The following is a 22,032-nucleotide window of genomic DNA, read 5'->3' as shown; positions in this document are numbered from 1 at the left end:
AAGGGATGTAGCTGCCTAAAAGAATAAAGTTGCCACCAAACAGATCTGGGAATCTGAAGTCTTATAATGAGTAATAAACTCTTTGCCCTACGAGAAAGCAAGTTTATAATGATGCAGACGTGATCACCCTTCTGATTTATACTTTTGTTCTAAGCAATAGTTATACCCAAGATGCTTATATCTGTCAACAGGGACAAATAAACATCAAAACCAAACCAGAAAAGCCTGGGCAAGGACTCAGAATCCAAACACGTTCTTTACAAGGAAAAAATGTGATGCTTTCTTGTGCCTTTGGGTTGGAAGGAGGAGTGTCATAGGGCTATCTGTCTCCCAAACTGAGTCTATCAAGAGAATCATTGCTAAGACAGCTGGAAAATCTTAAAAGAAGTAGAGTTGATTTTCAATCATTTGTGTTAGTGGAATGGAAGAGAAGTATATGAGGTCGGATACTTAACTTTGCGAACTTGCCACCATGCGCTTATTTTGGCAGCATTGTACAAACAGCTCAGTAAGGTATCATAAACTTGGTATATCAGGGTCCCACAACTGTGTTCATGATGACTTGTGGTGGTGTCTTGCTGAGTGGCATTCATTATTGTTGTTGCATGTTTTTGTGTGCCATCATGAGAATGTCTGAGCTTGAAGTAGAACAATGAACAAACATTAAATTTCTTGTTAAATTTGGCAAGAGTGGAAGTGAAACCAGAGACATGTTAGCCCAAATTTATGGGGATAATGCCATGAAGAAAACAGCAGTGTATCGCTTCTCGGCCTTTTGGGTGTGAAGAAAACAGCAGTGTACAAATGGATTAAACGTTTTTCTGATGGAAGAGAACACGTCAATGGTGAAGAAAGGTCAGGGTGGCTAGTAATGAACAGAACTGATGAAAACATTGCAAAAACTTGTGGAATTCTGCGACAATATTGTTGGATGACTGTGAGAAGCATAGCAGACCAAGTAAACATTGATAGAGAAACAGTTAGGAAAATGTTAACTGAAAATCTTGGCATGAGAAAGGTGCAAAGATGGTTCCAAAGGAGCTCACCAATAAACAAAAGCAAAGCAGAATCAAAGTTTGCCAAGGCCTTTTGAAGAGGTAAGACGAGATCTTGCACCATGTTATCACTGGTGATGAAACATGGGTGTACCAATATAACTCTGAAACAAAGCGTCAAAATGCACAATGGAAGTAGCCAATTCTCCACGACCAAAAAATTTCCCTCAGTCCAAATCAAGAGTTAAAACGATGTTGCTAACCTTTTTTGATATCAAAGCGATTATTCATTATGAATTTGTACCCACACTAGACAAACAGTTAACCAAGTTTACCATTTGGAAGTGCTGAAAAGGCTGCATGGAAAAGTTAGACCACTTAAACTCTTCACCAACAGTTCATGGCTCTTGCATCACAACAATGCACCAGCTCACACGGCACTGTTTGTGAGGGAGTTTTTAGCCAGTAAACAAATAACAGTATTGGAACACCCTACCTACTCACCTGATCTGACCCCCAATGACTTCTTTCTTACCCAAAGATAAAAGAAATATTAAAAGGAAAACCTTTTGATGACATTCAGGACATCAAGGGTAATATGACCACAGCTCTGATGGCCATTCCAGAAAAAGAGTTCCAAAATTGCTCTGAAGGGTGTACTAGGCACTGGTTTCAGTGCCTAGCTTCCCAAGGCAAGTAATTTGAAGGTGACTATAGTGATATTCAGCTATGAGATATTATGTAGTACTTTTTCTAGGATGAGTTCACAAACTTAATTGTCATGGTGCATATATAGATAATCCAAGAATAGTTTCTATTTGCACTTAGAATGGTTTTTATTCACACGTTTTAATATGGCCATCTTAGGTGTTCATAGAGTAGATATTACTTTAAAAAACTTCTGCAGCTATACTGAAAACCTAGTTCAGGAATATCTAGGAAGCTCTCCTCCTTCACCTTTCTGGTCTCTCTTCTGTTTCTATGCTAAAATTGTTCAGTATGATCTTTTTGATGCTTCATAAGTCAGAGAAAGTAATTAGTGTTTTTGCTTCAAAAAGCTCTTTCTGGACTTTAATTTTTAAAAATAAAAATAAGAACTACATAACTTATATTTCTCATTTTAATTCATTTCTTACCTATTCAGAAGCATTCATTGAGCACTGAGCTAGGCACCAAGGGGCATAAAAAAGAAATGTAACATATGGTCTCATTTCTCCAGGAGTTTGTAGTCTAATTGAAGAAAGAGACTACCAAACAGGAAGCAATTAACCAGCAACCCAAGACATTGTATGATCGATGCAAGATAAATGCTATAGGCAGAAGAGCTACAATACTTTAAAAAATGGGGGAGGTTGCTTATTAGGACCTGATTCAGTCAAGAAGAGACCAATGAAGAAGGTAGAATTTGATTTGGCTCTGGATGGCTGGGCAGGATTTGAATAGGAGGAAAGGGACATGAGTCAAGAGGTTTGTGGTTGGGACTGAGCATGGAATTTTGGGGAGTTCATAGAGAAAGCAGTCTGCATAGTTCAGGTGGCTGGGGAGAAACTGAAGGCAAGGATGGATATTGAGTTGTACAAGATGGAGGACCTTGAACAACCAGAAAATTTTGAGCAGAAAATTGTGATGAAAATAATCATATCTTTTTTTTCTCATATCAGTGTATAGAATGCATTGAAAGGGTAGACAGTATAACCAGGTAAACCTGCTAGGTAGCTGTTGCAGTAATTGAATTATAACATTGTGAGTAATGGCAATGAGGTGATGATGGTAGGGGGTGGTTGAAAAAAGAGAGACATTATGAAAGGAGAACCAACAGACTCGTTGGTTGTCTGATTGACAACCATAAGGAAATTGGCAAGTGCTTTTCAAGTTATGCTGGTTTTTGGGAAAAGATGAAGTTTTAGACAAATAAAATTGGAAGTAATGGTGAATCAGGCAAGAATAGATGTGCTAAAGGGAGTTGAAGATGTGAAACTGAAGTATAAATCAGAGATGAAAGCTTTTCTTTAAAGCTTTAAAGAAAAAATACCAAACACTTACTATGTGCTAAGTGTTCAAGATACAAATATGAGGAAAATACAGTTCTAGCCATCTATCAAAGAGTTTATTATAGTGTAATGGAAGGATAGATAAACAAGTGTAGATTATACTAATGATTATGAGAAGGATGGATAGACAGAAGTAAGAGTGGAAACAAAAAGATGCTATTATAGTGATCCAGGCAAGAGATGCTGGTGACTTAACCTTGAGTGGTGAGAGCCAATAAGAGACAAGACAAATTGAAGAAATTTTTAAGAGATAAAATGTTCAAGACTTAGTAATTGGTTGAATGGTGAAGGTTGGGGTGAGATAGGAGTCAAGGAGAATGACTCCCAAGACCATCTGCAATGAGGAGTTAATGATGATACCACTGATTGAAATAAGACAATAAATACAGAAAGAAGAGAAAGTTCAGCTGGGAAGAAAATAATTCTGAGTTGGTCATAAAAATGGCAGTGTGAGGTGAGCCTCTTAAAATCTCCCCTAGAATTCACAACAAATTGAACAACTATACCTCCACAAAAGACTCGCTGCACAGCAGAAAGGCAAGACAAAGAGGCACACTACAGAAAATACCTAAAGGGAGGCAAATTGTGCAAGCCAGGTAGGAGGGAAAGGACAAGTGTGGACACAGGGACGCAAGAGCACAAGATGTAGACCTAGCTCAGTGCTCTGAGATTGCTGCATCCCAGAACTACCACAGCTGCAGGAGGGAGAACAACTGGGACTGCTAGGACACTGCTTATGGCCAATAGGGCTGAGGGGACTGCATATAAAACAGCTGAAAACCAATGTTCATGGCAGAGACCTCGTAGCAAAAACTGAGGGAAGAACGCTGAAAAGGGTGGTTTAACCACTCACTGCTAGCAGAAAACGGAAGCTTTAGGCACTGAAACTAGCCACCCACCCGCACCCTTCCAAAGCTCGCCCCTCACCCACCTGCCCAGTGCTAGAAGCAAAACAGTAGCAGTGTCAGATCAAAAGAGCAGAATGTTTGCTGTTCTCAGAACTGTGTAATGCAGACACAAATTTTCAGCCCAACTTGTTCCAGCAAAGGGGAGGGAGCTGTGGAAGCACGACCAGCTGTGGTGGTGGTCGCTGCCATTGCTCTGGGCCACCTCTCACAACAAAACCCTCCCCTGGCACCACATATCTGGGCAAATACCTGCAGAAGTAAACAGAACTGCTGAAACATACAGACTCTGAATCTGGTGCAGGAAGAGCTTTGGGACTTTAAAAGCTCTCCACATACCCACAAGTGCACTGCACACTGTGAGCCAGGTGAACTACTAACAGAGAAAAAGCCCATCTCCCAGGGAATCTCCCAATTGTGTGGGAAGCTGGAATAGTGCAGAGAAAACATAGCACTGCCGTGTGAGAGGGGGAAAAAGGCTGCAGTGAGAGAATGAAATAACCAATTTAGGTAGCAGAGTTGACCAGATGGAGGAAAGAATCAGTGACATCGAAGATAGAAACCAGGAAATTTCACAGATGGAAGAAGAGACTTGAGACTTAAAAGAAATGAAGAACTCAACAAGAACTTTCTGACTCCATCAGAAAGAGCAATATAAGAATAATGGGCATACCAGAAGGAGAAGGAAGAGAGAAGGGAACAGAGAGTATATTCAAAAAATTGTTGATGAGAACTTCCCAAACTTGTGGACAGAACTGGATCCTCGAATCCAAGAAGCAAATAGAACACCTAATTACCTCAATCCGAACAGGCATTCTCCAAGGCCCATTGTTTTGAAGCAGTCTCAAATCAACGACAAAGAAAAAATCTTCAAGGCAGCCAGGGAATAGAAGACGGTAAACTACAAAGGAAAGCCCATTAGATTATGATCAGATTTTACAAGAAACTCTACAAGCCAGGAGGGAGTGGAACCAAATATTCAAACTATTGAAAGAGAGAAATTATGAGCCAGGAAAAAAAAAATATCCAGCAAAGATATCCTTTAGATATGAAGGAGGCATAAAGACCTTCCCAGACATACAAAAGCTGAGGGAATTTTCTAATACACGACCTGCACTACAAGAAATATTGAAGGAGGCTATTAGACCACCATCAACAGGGACAATTTGTGGCAACTAAAACATAAAAGGGGGGAGAGTAAAAGACTGAAATGGAATATGGGAATGGAGAAAGTAAGCGTCCTGAAGAAAATGGAATACTCTAAATATCAAACTTTCTTTTACATAAACTTAAGGGTAACCACACACACACACAAGATAAAAACCTAGAACTGAAATACATACTATAATAAAAGAAGAAACAGACGGAACAACATAGAATACCATCACACAAAAATAACAGACAACAACAAAAAGGCAATGAAACTATGGAGACACAGCCTTACCTGAAAACTAAAGATAGAATGACAGGAAATCCTCACATATCAATAATCACCCTAAGTGTAAATGTACTGAACACACCAATAAAAAGGCTAGAGTAGCAGATTGGATCAAAAAACTAAACCCAACCATATGCTGTCTCCAAGAGACACATCTAAGCTTCAAGGACAAGCATACACTCAAAGTGAAAGAGTGGAAATTGACACACCAAGCAAATGGTACCCAGAGAAAATCAGGTGTAGACATAATGCTATCAGATGAAACAGACTTCAGGGTGAAAAAGGTAATAACAGACAAACATGGACATTTCATAATGGTAAAGGGAAATATACAACAAGAAGACATAACAGTCATCAATATTTATGCCCCTTGTCAAGGAGCACCGAAATATACCAAGCAACTAATAACAGAACTAAAGGGAGAATTTAAACCAAACACAATTATACTAGTGGACTTACATACATCATTGACAGCCATGGACGGATCATCCAAACAGAAAATAAATAACGAAATAACAGCCCTAAATGACACATTAGATGAAATGGACATAATTGACATATATAGAGCACTTCATCCTAAAACATCAGACTATACATTCTTTTCGAGTGTACAAGGAACATTCTCAAAGATAGACTGTATATTGGGACATAAAATCAGCCTCAGCAAATTTAAGAAGATTGAAATCATACCAAGCATATTATCTGATCACAAGGCTTTGAAATTGGAAATCAACTGCAAAAAGAAAGCAGAAAAAAACACAAATACATGGAGATTAAACAATATACTGTTAAAGAACGACTGCGTCAAAGAAGAATTTAGAGGAGAGATCAGAAGATACATAGACACAAATGACAATGAAAATACATCCTACCAAAATTTTTGGGATGCAGTGAAAACAGTTTTAAGAGGGAAATTTATATCATTACAGGCCTATCTCAAGAAACAAGAAAAATCCCAAATAAATCACCTCATGTTACAGGTCAAAGAACTAGAAAAAGAAGAACAAGTGAAACCCAAGGTCAGCAGAAGAAAAGAAATAACAAAAATCAGAACAGAACTAAATGAAATAGAGAACAAAAAGACAATAGAAAAAAATAATGTGACAAAGAGCTGGTCCTTTGGAAAGATTAACAAAATTGACAAACCCTTGGCTAGACTTACTAAGATAAAAAGAGAGAAGACACTAATTAACAAAATCAGAAATGAAGAAGGGAAGTTATCAAGGACACCACAGAAATACAAAGGATCATACAAGAATACTATGAAGGAGTATATGCCACCAAATTCAATATCCTAGAAGAAATGGACAAGTTCTTAAAAGCACATAGCCTTCCAAGGTTGAACCATGAAGAACTGGAAAATCTAAACAGAACGATCAACAGTAATGAAATTGAATCAGTCATCCAAAGCCTTCTGAACAGCAAAAGTCCAGAACCAGAAGGCTTCACTAGTGAATTCTACCAAACCTTCAAAGAGGATCGAATACCAATCCTGATCAAACTCTTCCAAAAAATTGAATAAAAGACAGTACTCCCTAACTATTTTTATAAGGCCAACATTACCCAGATACCAAAATCTGGTAAGGACAACACAAGTACAGAAAACTAAAGACCAATATCTGATGAATACTGATGCAAAAATCTTACACAAAATTCTAGCAAATAGAATACAACAAAGCATTAAAAAGATTATTCATCACTACCAAGTGGTGTTCATCCCCGGGGCACAAGGAAGGTTCAACATCCGCAAATCCATCAATGTGATACGTCACATAAACAAAATAAAGGACAAAAATCATATGATTCTATCAGTTGATGCAGAAAAAGCATTTGACAAGATACAACATCGATTTATGATTAAAACATTTAACAAAATAGGTATACAAGGAAAATACCTTAACATAATAAAGGCCATCTATGACAAGCCCTCAGCTAATCTCATAATTAATGGTGAAAAACTGAAGCCCTTTGCTCTACGTTCAGGAACACGACAGGGCTGTCCCCTATTACCTCTGCTTTTCAACATGGTGTTGGAAGTCTTTCCCAGAGCAATCAGGCAAGAGAAAGAAATAAAAGGCATCCAAATTGGGGATGAAGAAGTTAAAATATCACTCGTTGCAAATGACATGATGCTATATATATAAAAAACCCTAAGGACTCCACCAAAAAGCTGTTAGAAACAATCAATGAATACAGTAAAGTTGCTGGCTACAAAATCAACGTACAAAAGTCCATTGCATTCCTGTATACTAACAATGAAATCTCAGAAAAACAAATACAGAAAACAATTCCCTTTGCAATTGCAGCAAAAAGAATAAAATACCTAGGAATAAACTTAACTAAGGATGTGAAGGATTTATATGCTTAAAACTGTAAGACATTTTTGAAAGAAATTGAAGGAGACACAAAGAAATGGAAAGATATTCCATGCTCATGGATTGGAAGAATCAACATAGTTAAAATGGCCATACTACCCAAAGCCATATACAGATTTAATGCAATCCCCATCAAAATACCAATGGCATTTTTTAAAGAAATAGAACAAAAAATCATCAGATTTGTTTGGAAACACAAAAGACCCCGAATAGCCAAAGCAACCTTAAGAAAAAAGAACACTGCTGGAGGTATCACACTGCCTGACTTTAGCTTGTACTACAGGGCTACAATAATCAAAACAGCATGGTATTAGCAGAAAAACAGACACATAGACCAATGGAATAGAATTGAGAACCCAGAAATAAAACCACATAAATATGGACAGACAATTTTTGATAAAGAAGCTAAAAACATACAATGGAGGAAACACAGCCTCTTCAATAAATGGTGCTGGCAGAATTGGATAGCCACGTGCAAAAGAATGAAACTGGACTGTTATCTGTCACCATGTACCAAAGTTAATTCAGAATGGATCAAAGACTTAAGCATAAGACCAGAGACAATAAACTGCATTGAAGAAAACATAGGTACTAAACTTATGGACCTTGGTTTCAAAGAGCATTTTATGAATTTGACTCCAAAAGCAATGGAAGTAAAAGCTAAAATAAACAAATGGGACTATATGAAACTTAAAAGTTTCTGCACAGCAAAAGAAACCATCGACAAAATAAACTGGCAACCGACTCAATGGGAGAAGATTTTTGCCAACAGTTCTTCCGATAAAGGGTCTAATATCCAAAATATACAAGGAACACATGAAACTCAACAACAAAAAAACAAACAACCCAATTGAAAAATGGACAGAGGACCTGAAGAGACATTTCTCCAAAGAGGATATACAAATGGCAAATAGACATATGAAAAAATGCTCAACATTGCTAATCATCAGAGAAATGTAAATAAAAACCACAGTGAGATATCACCTCACCCCAGATAGAATGGCTATCATCAAGACAAATAGTAACAAGTTTTGAAGAGGCTGTGGAGAAAAAGGAACCCTCATACACTGTTGGTGGGAATGCAGACTGGTGCAGCCGCTATGGAAAGCAGTGTGGAGGTTCCTCAAAAAATTACAAATAGAATTACCATATGACCCAGCAATCCCTCTCTTGGGTATCTACCAAAAGAATTTGAAATCATTTGTATATAAAAACACGTGTGCTCCAATGTTCATTGCAGCTTTGTTTACGGTGGCCAAGACATGGAAACAACAAAAATGCCCTTCGATAGATGAATTGATAAAGAAGTTGTGGTATATATACACAATGGAATACTATTCGGTGGTAAGGAAATATGAAATAGGACCATTTTTGACAACATGGTTGGATCTTGAGAGTATAATGCTAAGCGAAATAAGTCAGATAGAAAAAGCAGAGAACTATATGAATTCACTGATATGTGGTATATAAACCAAAAACAACTAAAGAACATGACAAACAAATGAGAAACAAAAACTCATAGACACAGACAATAATTTAGTGGTTACCAGAGGGTAAGGGGGTGGGGGGTGGGTGATGAGGGTAAAGGGGATCAAATATATGGTGATGGAAGGAGAACTGACTCTGGGTGGTGATCACACAATGGGATTTATAGACGATGTAATACAGAATTGTACACCTGAAATCTATGTAAATTTACTAACAATTGTCACCCCAATAAAATTAATTAAAAAAAAAAGAAAAAGAAAACTTCCTCAAAAAAAAAAAAAGAAAAGAAAAGCATTCTGTTTTGGATGGATTCAGTCTGATGTCCATGTGGAACATTTAGGTGGAAATGTCAGTGGCAAGTTTGATATACAAGGCTGAAGCCTAAGGAGGAAGACGCTGATTTGTGGAGTAGGAAGTCATCAGCATACCAGCAGTAGTTAAACCATACACGTGAATGAAATCACCAAGTAGAATATGTAAGGAGAGAAAAACAGTGAATGAAGGACAGAACCCTGGAAAATATCAATATCTAAGGAATAAGTAGAGACCAAAGAGAATATCAGACAATGATAGAAAATGAAAGCCAGGTTGGAGTAGGCTGAGAAATTTAGAGTTCAGTATTTGCAGAAAGCAAGGAGACAACTCAGAGCTTCATAGAAAATGTGAGAGAGCCACAGTCAGAGAGCAGTGATTGCTAGGAGAGCAAATGTAGAAGAAGCATTCAGTGAATGAGGAGCATGTCAGAAAAGCCAACAGAGGGAAATTTTAGGGAGGGTTGTCAGGAATACCAAATGCTGTAGAGATAAGGGCAGACTAAGACTGGGAAAAGAAGTGAGGGCTGAAGCCAGATTGCCAAGGGACTAAAGAGGGAGTGGATACTGAAGAAATGGCACAGTGAGTGTCAATTGCTCTTTTTAGATATTTGGTAAGAAAGGGATCAAAAGGATGGGGGAACAAAAGGAGCCTAGAATAGCAAAGCAATTATAAAGATGAGGTGAGTGGAGAGGGGAGCAAGAAGGGCTAGTAGGTGAGATATCTGTGACAACAAGTGAGGTGTCTGTCAAGACACCTGTGAATGTGAGAAGGTAGATGGAAAGCATTCAGTGAAAGAGAGTTCCTGAAGATATTCAAGCAATTGGGGAGGAATGTGAGAGAGAAATACCTGAGGAGTGGAAATTTGAACTAATTGAATCAATTGTCCTACATACAACATATGCATAGTGCTCTTGTGTCATAGTCAAATATGGAAATGTTGGCTTTAACAAGAAAGGTGGACTGAAAGTGCTTGGTACTTTGAACAAGGACTGCTGTCCACTGGGAAGAGAGTAAACTGGACTAGGCTTAAAAGAATTATGCAGTACTAGGCACATGGATAATCCAGTTGCCAATAAACAAGGAAGAGCTACCCTCTTCCCCCTTTTCTAGTCTTCCCTTGAGAAGCTCAGGAATGTCATCTCTTGTTTAGATGGTCATTGTTACCTGCATGCAGGCCTATTTGAATCTGGACTGGCACCTCTGGCATGTGCCACATGTTGAAGGTACCCACAGAGCTCAGGATATCTCGGGACATGTTTGCAATCTCAGCTGCATGCGAACTGCCATTCCTCTTTTGGAGGCCGAGGCCACCATGTAAGCATCTCTGATAGTCTCTACCTAGGAATTGGGGGAAATATAATTAGCAAGCAAATAATTTCCCTGTGTGTTATGTGTGTGTGTGTGTGTGTGTGTCACAGAGTTTAAAAGGTATGATGGCAGCCAAGTGTTCTTCTTCTTGTAAAGTGGGGAAGACAGAGAGAGATTTTCAGTGGTCACAGGCCTGGCTGCACATTAGAATCACGTCAGGAACTTTATTTTAAAAAGACTTACATCTAGGTCCCACACCCATAGATTCTAAAAGAAGTGCAGCTACTTTGCAGGCTCCTGGCCGGTCGTAGAGAAATATTAGGCTCCAAGAAACTACTAGGAGAAGGAAAAGGAGAGATTTCTTTCTGGGACTGTCTGTGGATGTCCATGGGGAGCACTCCATGCAAAGGTGCACATGGTGCTCCCCCAACAAAACATTTCTCTAGGTGATTTCAGGTGAATGAGCTAGGGCAGCCTTAAGGCAAGTGTAGGAAAATGGAAAGGAAGGTGGAAGAGTTCATTCCTTCTGTTTTGCCTTGCTAATATGAGAAAGTTCGTTTTGCGGTGCCATTGGGTATGAGAACTGGGTGTTACACCACCAGCTACCTCTTCTTATCCTAGTGGCTGCCTCTTAAGGAGCAGAAGTACTAACCCTAATTGTTTTATACAGGGGCCAGTTAGAGCGGGACACCTGGAAATAAAGGCAAATCTGTATTCCTCATCTTCCCTACAGAAGTGTGCTCACTCTTAAGTGACTAGTAAGTTGGAGCTTTTCAAGTAAACCCAAAAGATAAGTAAGCTAAAAGGACTTCTGTGAAATCTGCTAGTCAAGCTCTGCTAGTTCAAGTTTGGATCCAGTTAAAATCCATGTTCTCCTAGAGAACTGCATTCAAGAGTACAATTGTTGGGCGGTGGAAACGCGGTCCATATCTGCGGCTGTGGAAACGCAGTCCGCACCTGTAGCTGTGGAAACGCAGCCCGCATCTGTGGCTGTGGGGACGCGGCCTGCATCTTCGGCTGTGGAAACACGCCTGCATCTGCAGCAGTGGAAACGCGGCTGGCATCCGCAGCAGCAGAGACACAGGGGATCCCAGGACGGAACAGAGAGAACACAAAAGCCAGGAGGTGGGCTCTTTCCCAGCGTCCCAAAGCTGATCTCTCCCGCATAGGGGGCAGCCAGTTGGGCCCTAGGTCGGACAAAGGACACAGACTCCATACCTGGGCCCCTCCCCCCGCTCTTCCAATCCTACCCCCACCCTTCCAGAGATTTAAAGTGGCCCCTGAACTGAGGAGTAGTGACAGGTTACAAAGGAGCCTTAGTGCTTAGTGCTCAGGCTCTGGGAAGACCGGTGTGCAGCTCTGACCCAGGGAAGAGGCTGGGAAGAGTGTGATTTTCGCTGGCCTAAGAGAGAAGTGACTCCTCCATCCCCAGCCCCTACCCTTTCTGGCCTGCCTAGTGCGGGGAAATTACAACTGTGGAGGCACATCCAGGGATTAGCAGTAGGCAGCAGACACAACTCTGGGCTTTCAGCAGCTCAGAAATCTCCCGCCTGCCACACACACTCACACACTCACACAAACACATGGAAGAAATGCCCTAAGACTCAGGAGAACTGGACACAGGACTGCTGGTGCTACTCTCAGTGCGCATAGGTGCAAGCAAGGGCAGAAACTGCACTGACTTTATAGAAACTATCACCCAGACCCCTCAGCCTCACACATCTAAATCTGCAGTCCCAACGTCACTCTGGACACCAGGTGACTGGCCCTGCCTGCACAATACACAAAGGACTGTTTGGTACAGCAGAGGACAACCTGGAGATTACTTGGTGGCCTTAAGCAAGACTGGCGCTGCTTTCTCTCTTTTTTTTTTGTCTTAGTTTTCAGGTTTTTTTTTTTTTTGTTTTTTGCTTTTGTTTTGTTTTGTTTTGTGTTGACAACTTTGATATCTTTGTCTGTGTTGAGAGTGGGTTGTCGGTTGTGTTTACATGTGAATGTATTTGATTTTTTCTTTGTTGTTGTTGTTGTGCTTTGTGATTTGCTTTGTTCTGAAATTGCCCTACCAGGGCCCAGCTTAAGAGGCACAAGATTCAACACACCCAAAGGCCAAATCCAAACCAAACCATAGTACTACCTGTTTGACCTACAAGTGACACACACAGAGGGAATTCTCTACAGGCACAAGAGCCCATAGAGGCCAAAACACCATGGAGGTCAACCCTCACGCAACAGAACATCTTGCAGTGGGCAGAGCCACGTCTCATAACTAGTCAGCCTAGGAGTTAACCCCATCGACTCACAAGTGAAAAGCAATTAAAGATCTTCTTTAACAGGACAATATACACAATGAAAGAGTCACGTTTGGAGCACATGCAGCAGAGAAGAACGAAGTAGTGCAAGTCAAATATAAAGGACACATACTACATAAGACAACCCAGCAGGAATTAAGAACTCTAGGGGATCTACCGAATACATCAAAGAAAACACAGAGAATCAGCCAGATTGGGGAAACAAAGAAACATGTCCCAAATAGAAGAAGAAACCCCCAGAAGTGGAACCAAATGAAACAGACCTATCAGAGACAGAGTTCAGAACACTGATGATAAGAATGTTTAAGGAGCTTAAGGACAACATAAAGAAGGATGGAGAAATCATAACGAACAACCAGTTAGAACTAAAGAACACAATTACCAAAATAAACAACTCACTTGAACGAATTAACAGCAGGTTAGTTGAAGCAGAGAATCGAATCAGAGACTTAGAAGACAAGTTAGCAGAGATCACCGAAACAGAACAACAGAAAGAAAAAAGAATAAAAAACAATGAAGATGCTTTAAGAGACCTCTGGGATAACATCAAGTGCAACAACATGCACATCATAGGAATACCAGAAGGTGAAGAGAGGTAGCAAGGGATTGAGAACACATTTGAAGTAATAATGTCCAAAAACTTACCTAACCTGATGAAGGAAACCAACATACAAGCCCAGGAAGTGCAGAGACTTTCAACCAGGTAAACCCAAACAGGTCCACACCAAGACACATTATAGTTAAAATGGCAAAGCTTAAAGAAAAAGAGAGAATCCTAAAAGCAGCAAGGGAAAGAAAGAGGGTTACATACAAGGGAACTCCCAAAGACTATCAAATGACTTTTCTACAGAAATATTGAAGGCAAGGAGGGACTGGCAGGAGATACTCAAAGTGATGGAACACAAAGGCCTACAACCTAGATTGCTTTATCCAGCAAGGCTATCATTTAAAGTTGATGGAGAGATAAAGAGCTTCCCAGAAAAGAATAAGCTAAAGGAATTTATTACCACCAAGCCAGAATTGCAAGAAATAACAAAAGGACTTCTGTAAATAGAAGAAAAACAATCTAAGTAAAAATTTTAAAATGGTGATAACTATGTACCGATCAATAATCACTTTAAATGTAAACAGATTAAGTGCTCCAATCAAGAGACATAGGGTGGCTGAGTGGATAAGAAAGGGAGACCCTTGTATATGCTGTATACAAGAGACTCACCTCTAATCAAAAGACACACACAGGCTGAAAGTGAAGGGTGGGAGTAAGATATTTCATGCAAATGGAAATGAGTAAAAAGCTGGAGTTGCAATACTTATATCTGACAAAATAGACTTTAAAATGAAGAACGTATTAAAAGACAAAGATGGGCTCTATATAATAATAAAGGGATCGATTCGACAAGAGGACATAACACTAGTAATAATCTATGCACCCAACATAGGAGCACCTAAATACACAAAACACATATTGACTGACATAAAGACAGAAATCAACAGTAACACTATCATAGTAGGGGACTTCAACACATCTCTGACAACAAGGGACAGGTCTTCCAGACAGAAAATCAGTATGGAAACAACGGCCTTAAATGACACATTGGACCACTTGGATTTAATCGATATTTTCAGAGCATTTCAACCCAATGCTACAGAATACACGTTCTTCTTAAGTGCACATGGAACATTTTCCAAGATAGAATATATGTTAGGTCACAAAACAAGTCTTGATAAATTTAAGAAAATTGAAATCATATCAATTGTCTTCTTTGACCACAGTGCTATGAATTTAGAAATGAACTACAGGAAAAAAACTGGAAAACACACCAATTCATTGAGGCTGAATAACATGTTACTAAATAATGAATGGGTCTAGCAGTAGATCAAGGAAGAAATTAAAAGCTATCTCGAGACTAATGAAAATGAAAACACGATTACCCAAAATCTATGGGATGCCACGAAAGCAGTCCTAAGAGGGAAATTCATAGCATTGCAGGCCTACTTAAAGAAACAAGAAACATCACTAATCAACAGTTTATCTTCACACTTAAGAGATCTGGAAAAAGAACAGCAAAATAAGCCCAAAGAGAGCACAAGGAAGGAGATAATAAGGGTCAGAGCGGAAATAAATGAAATAGAAACAAGAAAAACAATACAAAAGATCAATGAATCCAAGAGTTGGTTCTTAGAGAAGATAAACAAAATTGAGAAACCTTTAGCCAGACTCATTTAAAAAAGAGAGAGAGAGGACCCAAATTAATAAAATCAGAAATGAAAGAGGAGACGTAACAACAGATACCGCAGAAATACAAAAAAAATCTAAAAACTACTATGAGCAACTATATGCCAACAAATTTGACAATCTGGAAGAAATAGACAATTTTCTAGAGGTATACAACCTTCCAAGGCTAACTCAAGAAGAAACAGAAAACCTGAATAGACTGATTACCACCAGGGAAATTGAATCAGTAATCAACAGTCTCCCAACAAACTAAATCCCTGGACCAAATGGCTTTACAGGTGAATTTTACAAAACGTTCAATAAAGAATTATCACCTATTCTCCTCAAGTTCTTCCAAAAAATCCAGAAAGACGGAAGACTCCCAAACACTTTTTAGGAAGTCACTATCACCCTGATCCCAAAATCAGACAAAGACACCACACACAAAAAAACAGCAGGCCAATATCGCTAATGAACATAGATGGAAAAATCCTCAACAAAATATTAGGGAACAGATTTCAGCAATACATTAAAAAGATCATACACAATGATCAAGTGGGATTCATCCCTGGTATGCTAGGGTGCTTCAACATCCGCAAATCAATTAATGTGATATACCACATTAACAAAATGAAAAATACAAATCACATGGTCATATCAATAGATGAAGACAAAGCATTTGATAAAATCCAGCAGCCATTTATGATACAAACCCTTAAGAAAGTGGGAATAGAGGGATCATATCTCAACATAGTAAAGACCATATATGATAAACCCACAGCTAACATCATACTCAATGGGGAAAAGCTAAAACCATTCCCCCTAAGATCAGGAACAAGGTAAGGTTGCCCACTTTCTCCTCTTCTATTGAACATAGTGCTGGAAATTCTAGCCACAGCAATCAGACAACAAAAAGAAATAAAATGCATCCAAATCGGTAAGAGGAAGTAAAATTATCATTATATGCAGATGACATGATACTGTATAAAGAGAACCATAAAGACTCCACCAAGAAACTATTAGAGCTGATAGATGAATTTAGTAAAGTAGCAGAATACAAAATTAATATTCAGAAATCAGTTGCATTTTTATATACCAATAATAAAACCTCAGAAGGAGAAATTAAAAAAAAATCCCATTTACAATTGCTTCAAAGTCTATAAAATACCTGGGAATAAATTTAACCAAAGAAGAAAAAGATTTGTACTGAGAAAATTATAATACACTGAAGAAAGAAATGAAGGAAGATACAAATAGATGGAAACATATACCATGTTCATGGATAGGAAGAATTAATATAGTTAAAATGTCCATACTGACTAAGGCAATATACATATTCAACGCAATTCCTATCAAACTACCAATACGTTTTTCACAGAAATAGAACATATAATCCTAAACTTTATATGGGACGATAAAATACCCCGGATAGCCTCAGCAATCTTGAGAAATGAGAACAAAGTGGGAGGTATAAAAATACCTGATATCAAATTATACTACAAGGCTACAGTAATCAAAACAGCATGGTACTGGAATGAAAACAGACACATAGATCAACGGAACAGAATGGAGAGTCCAGAAATAAATCCATGCCTATATGGCCATTTCATCTATGACAATGGAAGCAAGAATGTATGGTGGGGTAAAGACAGACTATTCAATAAATGGTGCTGGGATACCTGGATAGACACATGCAAAAAAATGAAGCTGGACCACTTCCTTACACCATACACAAAAATAAATTCAAAATGGCTTAAAGACTTAAATGTAAGATCTGAAACCATAAAATTCCTAGAAGAAAATATAGGAAGAAACTTCACAGACATTACGTGGAGTAAGATTTTTACTGATATATCTCCTCGGGCATGGGAAGTAAGAGAAAAAATAAACATGTGGGATTACATTAAACTAAAAAAGTTTTTTCACAGCAAAGGAAATCATCAATAAAACAAAAAGGCACCCTATTGAATGGAAAAAGACATTTGCCAATGATACGTCTGATAAGGGGTAAATATCACAAATTTATAAAAAACTCACTCAACTCAACTCCAAAAAAACAAACAACCCAATTTAAAAATGGGCAGAGGACATGAAGAGACATTTCTCTAAAAAGGACATACAGATGGCAAAGAGACATATGAAAAAATGCTGACACTCACTAATCATTTGATAAATGCAAATAAAAACCACAATGAGATACCACTTCACCCCAGTCAAAATGGCTATCATCAGTAAATCAACAAACAACAAGTGTTGGCGTGGAAGTGGAGAAAAGGGACCCCTTGTGCACTGTTGGTGGAATTACAGATTGGTGCAGTCACTATGGAAAACAGTATGGAGGTATCTCAAATATCTGAAAATGGAACTACTTTGTTTTCCAGCAATTCCACTTCTAGGTATCTATCCTGAAAAATCCAAAACTCTAATTCAAAAAAGTTTATGCACTCATATGTGTATTGCAGCACAATACATAATAGCCAAGATATGGAAACAACTGAAATGCCCATCGGTAGATGAATGGATTAAGAAACTGTGGTACATTTATACAATGGAGTATTACACAGTCATAAAGATGAAAGAAATCTTACTCTTTGCAACAACATGGATCGACCTAGACAACATTATGTTAAGTGAAATAAGAGAGACAGAAAAAGACAAATACCATATGATCTCACTTATATGTGAAATCTAAAGAAAAGAATAAGTGAATGAACTAATCAGAAACAGTTTTGGAGACAAAGAAAAAACTGAGGGTTGCTAGATATGGGGGGTGGAAATAAGGGGGAAGGTGAGCGGATTAAAAAACAGTCAGTAACCACAAGATGGCCACGGGGTTCTGAAAATTAATTTGGGGAATGTAATCAATAATGTTGTAAAGATTTTGTAGGGTATCCAATGGACACTTGTCTCATTAGGGAGACCACCTCAGGGATGATGTAGATGCCTGATCACTGCAATGTACGCCTGAATCTGAAGCTGAACAATAATGTCAACTTACAAGTTTGTATGTATATGTATGTGTGTGTGTATATATATATATATATATATATATATATATATATATATATATATATATATATATGTATATGTATATGTATATACTTACAAGACGTGGAGTACAGCATTAGGAATAGAGACAGTGGAAATGTAATGGCTCTGTGCGATGTCAGACGGTTAGTGCATGGGGGGTGGGGGGTTCACACAGTGTGAGGGATATAAATGAAAAACGTCTAAGTATTACTTTGTCTTGTGCACCTGAAGCTAATTAAAAAAAAAGAAATTAAAAAAAAGAGTACAATGGTTAAAAGCATTAAACTCTGATTTATCCTGCCTTGGTTAAAATCCCTGATGCAACATTTGTAAACTGAACAAGTCACGTAAACTCTCTGTGCTTCAGTATACTTCTCTGTAAAATAGGGATAATGACAGTACCTACCTCATAGAGTTTTTTTCTTCTTTTTTTTATTAAATTTATTGAGGTGACAATTCTTAGTAAATTTACATAGATTTCAGGTGTACAATTCTGTATTACATCATCTATAAATCCCATTGTGTGTTCACCACCCAGAGTCAGTTCTCCTTCCATCACCATATATTTGATCCCCCTTACCCTCATCACCCACCCCCCACCCACTTACACTCTGGTAACCACTAAACTTTTGTCTATGTCTATGAGTTTTTGTTTCTCATTTGTTTGTCTTGTTCTTTTGTTGTTTTTGGTTTATATACCACATATCAGTGAATTCATAGGGTTCTCTGATTTTTCTGTCTAACTTATTTCACTTAGAATTATACTCTCAAGATCCATCCATGTTGTCACAAATGCTCCTATATCATCTTTCCTTAACGCCGAATAGTATTTCATTGTGTATATATACCACAACTTCTTTATCCATTCATCTAACGAAGGACATTTTGGTTGTTTCCATGTCTTGGCCACCATAAACAAAGCTGCAATGAACATTGGAGCACACGTGTCTTTATAGAGAAATGTTTTCAGATTTTTTGGGTAGATACCCAGGAGAGCGATTGCTGGGTTATATGGTAATTCTATTCGTAATTTCTTGAGGAACCTCCACACTGCCTTCCATAGCAGCTGCACCAGTCTGCCTTCCCACCAACAGTGTATGCAGGTTCCTTTTTCTCCACAGCCTCTCCAACACTTGTTACTATTTGTCTTGTTGATGAAAGCCATTCTGACTGGGGTCAGCTGATATCTCATTGTGGTTTTCATTTGCATTTCTCTGATGATTAGCGATGTTGAGCATTTTTTCATATGTCTATTTGCCATTTGTATATCCTCTTTGGAGAAATGCCTCTTCAGGTCCTCTGTCCATTTCTCAATTGGGTTGTTTGTTTTTCTGTTGTTGAGTTTCATGAGTTCCTTGTATATTTTGGATATTAGCCCCTTATCAGAGGCACTGTTTGCAAAAATCTTCTTCCATTCAGTTGGTTGCCTCATTATTTTGTCAATACTTTCTTTTCCTGTGCAGAAACTTTTCAGTTTCATATAATCCCATTCATTTATTTTAGTTTCTACTTCCATTGCCTTTGGAGTCAAATTCATAAAATGCTCTTTGAACACAAGGTCCATAAATTTAGTACCTATGTTTTCTTCAATGCAGTTTATTGTCTCTGGTCTTATGCTTAAGTCTTTGATCCATTTTGAATTAATTTTGGTACATGGTGACAGATAGCAGTCCAGTTTCATTCTTTTGCACATAGCTATCCAATTCTGCCAGCACCATTTATTGAAGAGGCTGTGTTTCCTCCATTGTATGTTTTTAGATTCTTTGTCAAAAATTATCTGTCCATATTTATGTGGTTTTATTTCTGGGATATCAATTCTATTCCATTGGTCTACGTGTCTATTTTTCCGCCAATACCAAGCTGTTTCGATTATTGTAGCCCTATAGTACAAGCAAAAATCAGGGAGTGTGATACCTCCAGTATTGTTCTTTTTTTTTTAATATTGCTTTGGCTATTCTGGGTCTTTTGTGGTTCCAAACAAATCTGAGGATTTTTTTTTTAATTTATTTCTTGGGGTGACAATTGTTAATGAAATTACATAATTTCAGGTGTACAATTCTGTATTACATCATCAATAAGTCCCATTGTGTGTTCACCACCCAGAGTCAGTTCTCCTTCCATCACCATATATTTGATCCCCCTTACCCTCATCTCCCTCCCCCCAACCCCCTTACCCTCTGGTAACCACTAAACTATTATCTGTGTCGGTGAGTTTTTGTTTCTCATTCGTTTCTCTTGTTCTTTTGTTGTTTTTGGTTTATATACCACATATCAGTGAAATCACAGGGTTCTCTGCGTTTTCTGTCTGACTTATTTCGCTTAGCATTACACTCTCAAGATCCATCCATGTTGTCACAAATGTTCCTATATCATCTTTCCTTAACTCTGAATAGTATTCCATTGTGTATATATACCACAACTTCTTTATCCATTCATCTATTGAAGGACATTTTGGTTGTTTCCATGTTTTGGCCACCGTAAACAAAGCTGCAATGAACATTGGAGCACACGTGTCTTTATGTATAAAAGATTTCAGATTCTTTGAGTAGATACCCAGGAGAGGGATTGCTGGGTCATATGGTAATTCTATTCGTAATTTTTTGAGGAACCGCCACACTGCCCTCCATAGCGGCTGCACCAGTCTGCTTTCCCACCAACAGTGTATGAGGGTTCCTTTTTCTCCACAGCCTCTCCAACACTTGTTGCTATTTGTCTTGTTGATGATCCAACACTTGTTGCTATTTGTCTTCTTGATGATAGCCATTCTGATTGGGGTGAGGTGATATCTCATTGTGGTTTTTATTTGCATTTCTCTGATGATTAGTGACGTTGAGCATTTTTTCATATGTCTATTTGCCATTTGTAAGTCCTCTTTAGAGAAATGTCTCTTCAGGTCCTCTGCCCATTTTTCAATTGGGTTGTTTGTTTTTTTGTTGTTGAGTTTCATGAGTTCCTTGTATATTTTGGATATTAGACCCTTATTGGAGGCACTGTTTGCAAAAATCTTCTCCCATTCAGTCGGTTGCCTCTTTATTTTGTCGATGGTTTCTTTTGCTGTGCAGAAACTTTTAAGTTTCATATAGTCCCATTTGTTTGTTTTAGCTTTTACATCCATTGCCTTTGGAGTCAAATTCATAAAATGATCTTTGAACCCAAGGTCCACAAGTTTAGTACCTATGTTTTCTTCAATGCAGTTTATTGTGTCAGGTCTTATGCTTAAGTCTTTGATCCATTTTGAATTAATTTTGGTACATGGTGACAGATAGCAGTCCAGTTTCATTCTTTTGCACGTAGCTATCCAATTCTGCCAGCACCATTTATTGAAGAGGCTGTCTTTCCTCCATTGTATGTTTTTAGCTTCTTTGTCAAAAATTATCTGTTCATATTTATGTGGTTTTATTTCTGAGTTCTCAATTCTATTCCATTGGTCTATGTGTCTGTTTTTCTGCTAATACCATGCTGTTTTGATTATTGTAGCCCTGTAGTACAAGCTAAACTCAGGCAGTGTGATACCTCCAGCAATGTTCTTTTTTCTTAAGATTGCTTTGGTTATTCGGGGTCTTTTGTGGTTCCAAACAAATCTGATGATTTTTTGTACTATTT

General features: G+C 38.3%; 1 protein-coding gene across 1 annotated transcript in view; it reads right to left on the bottom strand.

The window, feature by feature from the left end:
- GUCY2F (guanylate cyclase 2F, retinal) overlaps nt 1–22,032 on the bottom strand; it is a gene marked incomplete at both ends in the record, with an annotated part of 147,016 nt that overhangs the window by 8,985 nt on the left and 115,999 nt on the right. Inside the window, 2 exon segments of the mRNA XM_081043007.1 lie at nt 10,732–10,872; nt 10,875–10,905. Of these exon segments, the coding sequence (XP_080899133.1) occupies nt 10,732–10,872; nt 10,875–10,905 (172 nt within the window).

Source organism: Rhinolophus hipposideros, assembly GCF_964194185.1.
Source record: "Rhinolophus hipposideros genome assembly, chromosome: X".
Lineage (NCBI taxonomy): Eukaryota > Metazoa > Chordata > Mammalia > Chiroptera > Rhinolophidae > Rhinolophus > Rhinolophus hipposideros.
This window is presented reverse-complemented; position numbering and strand designations above follow the sequence as displayed.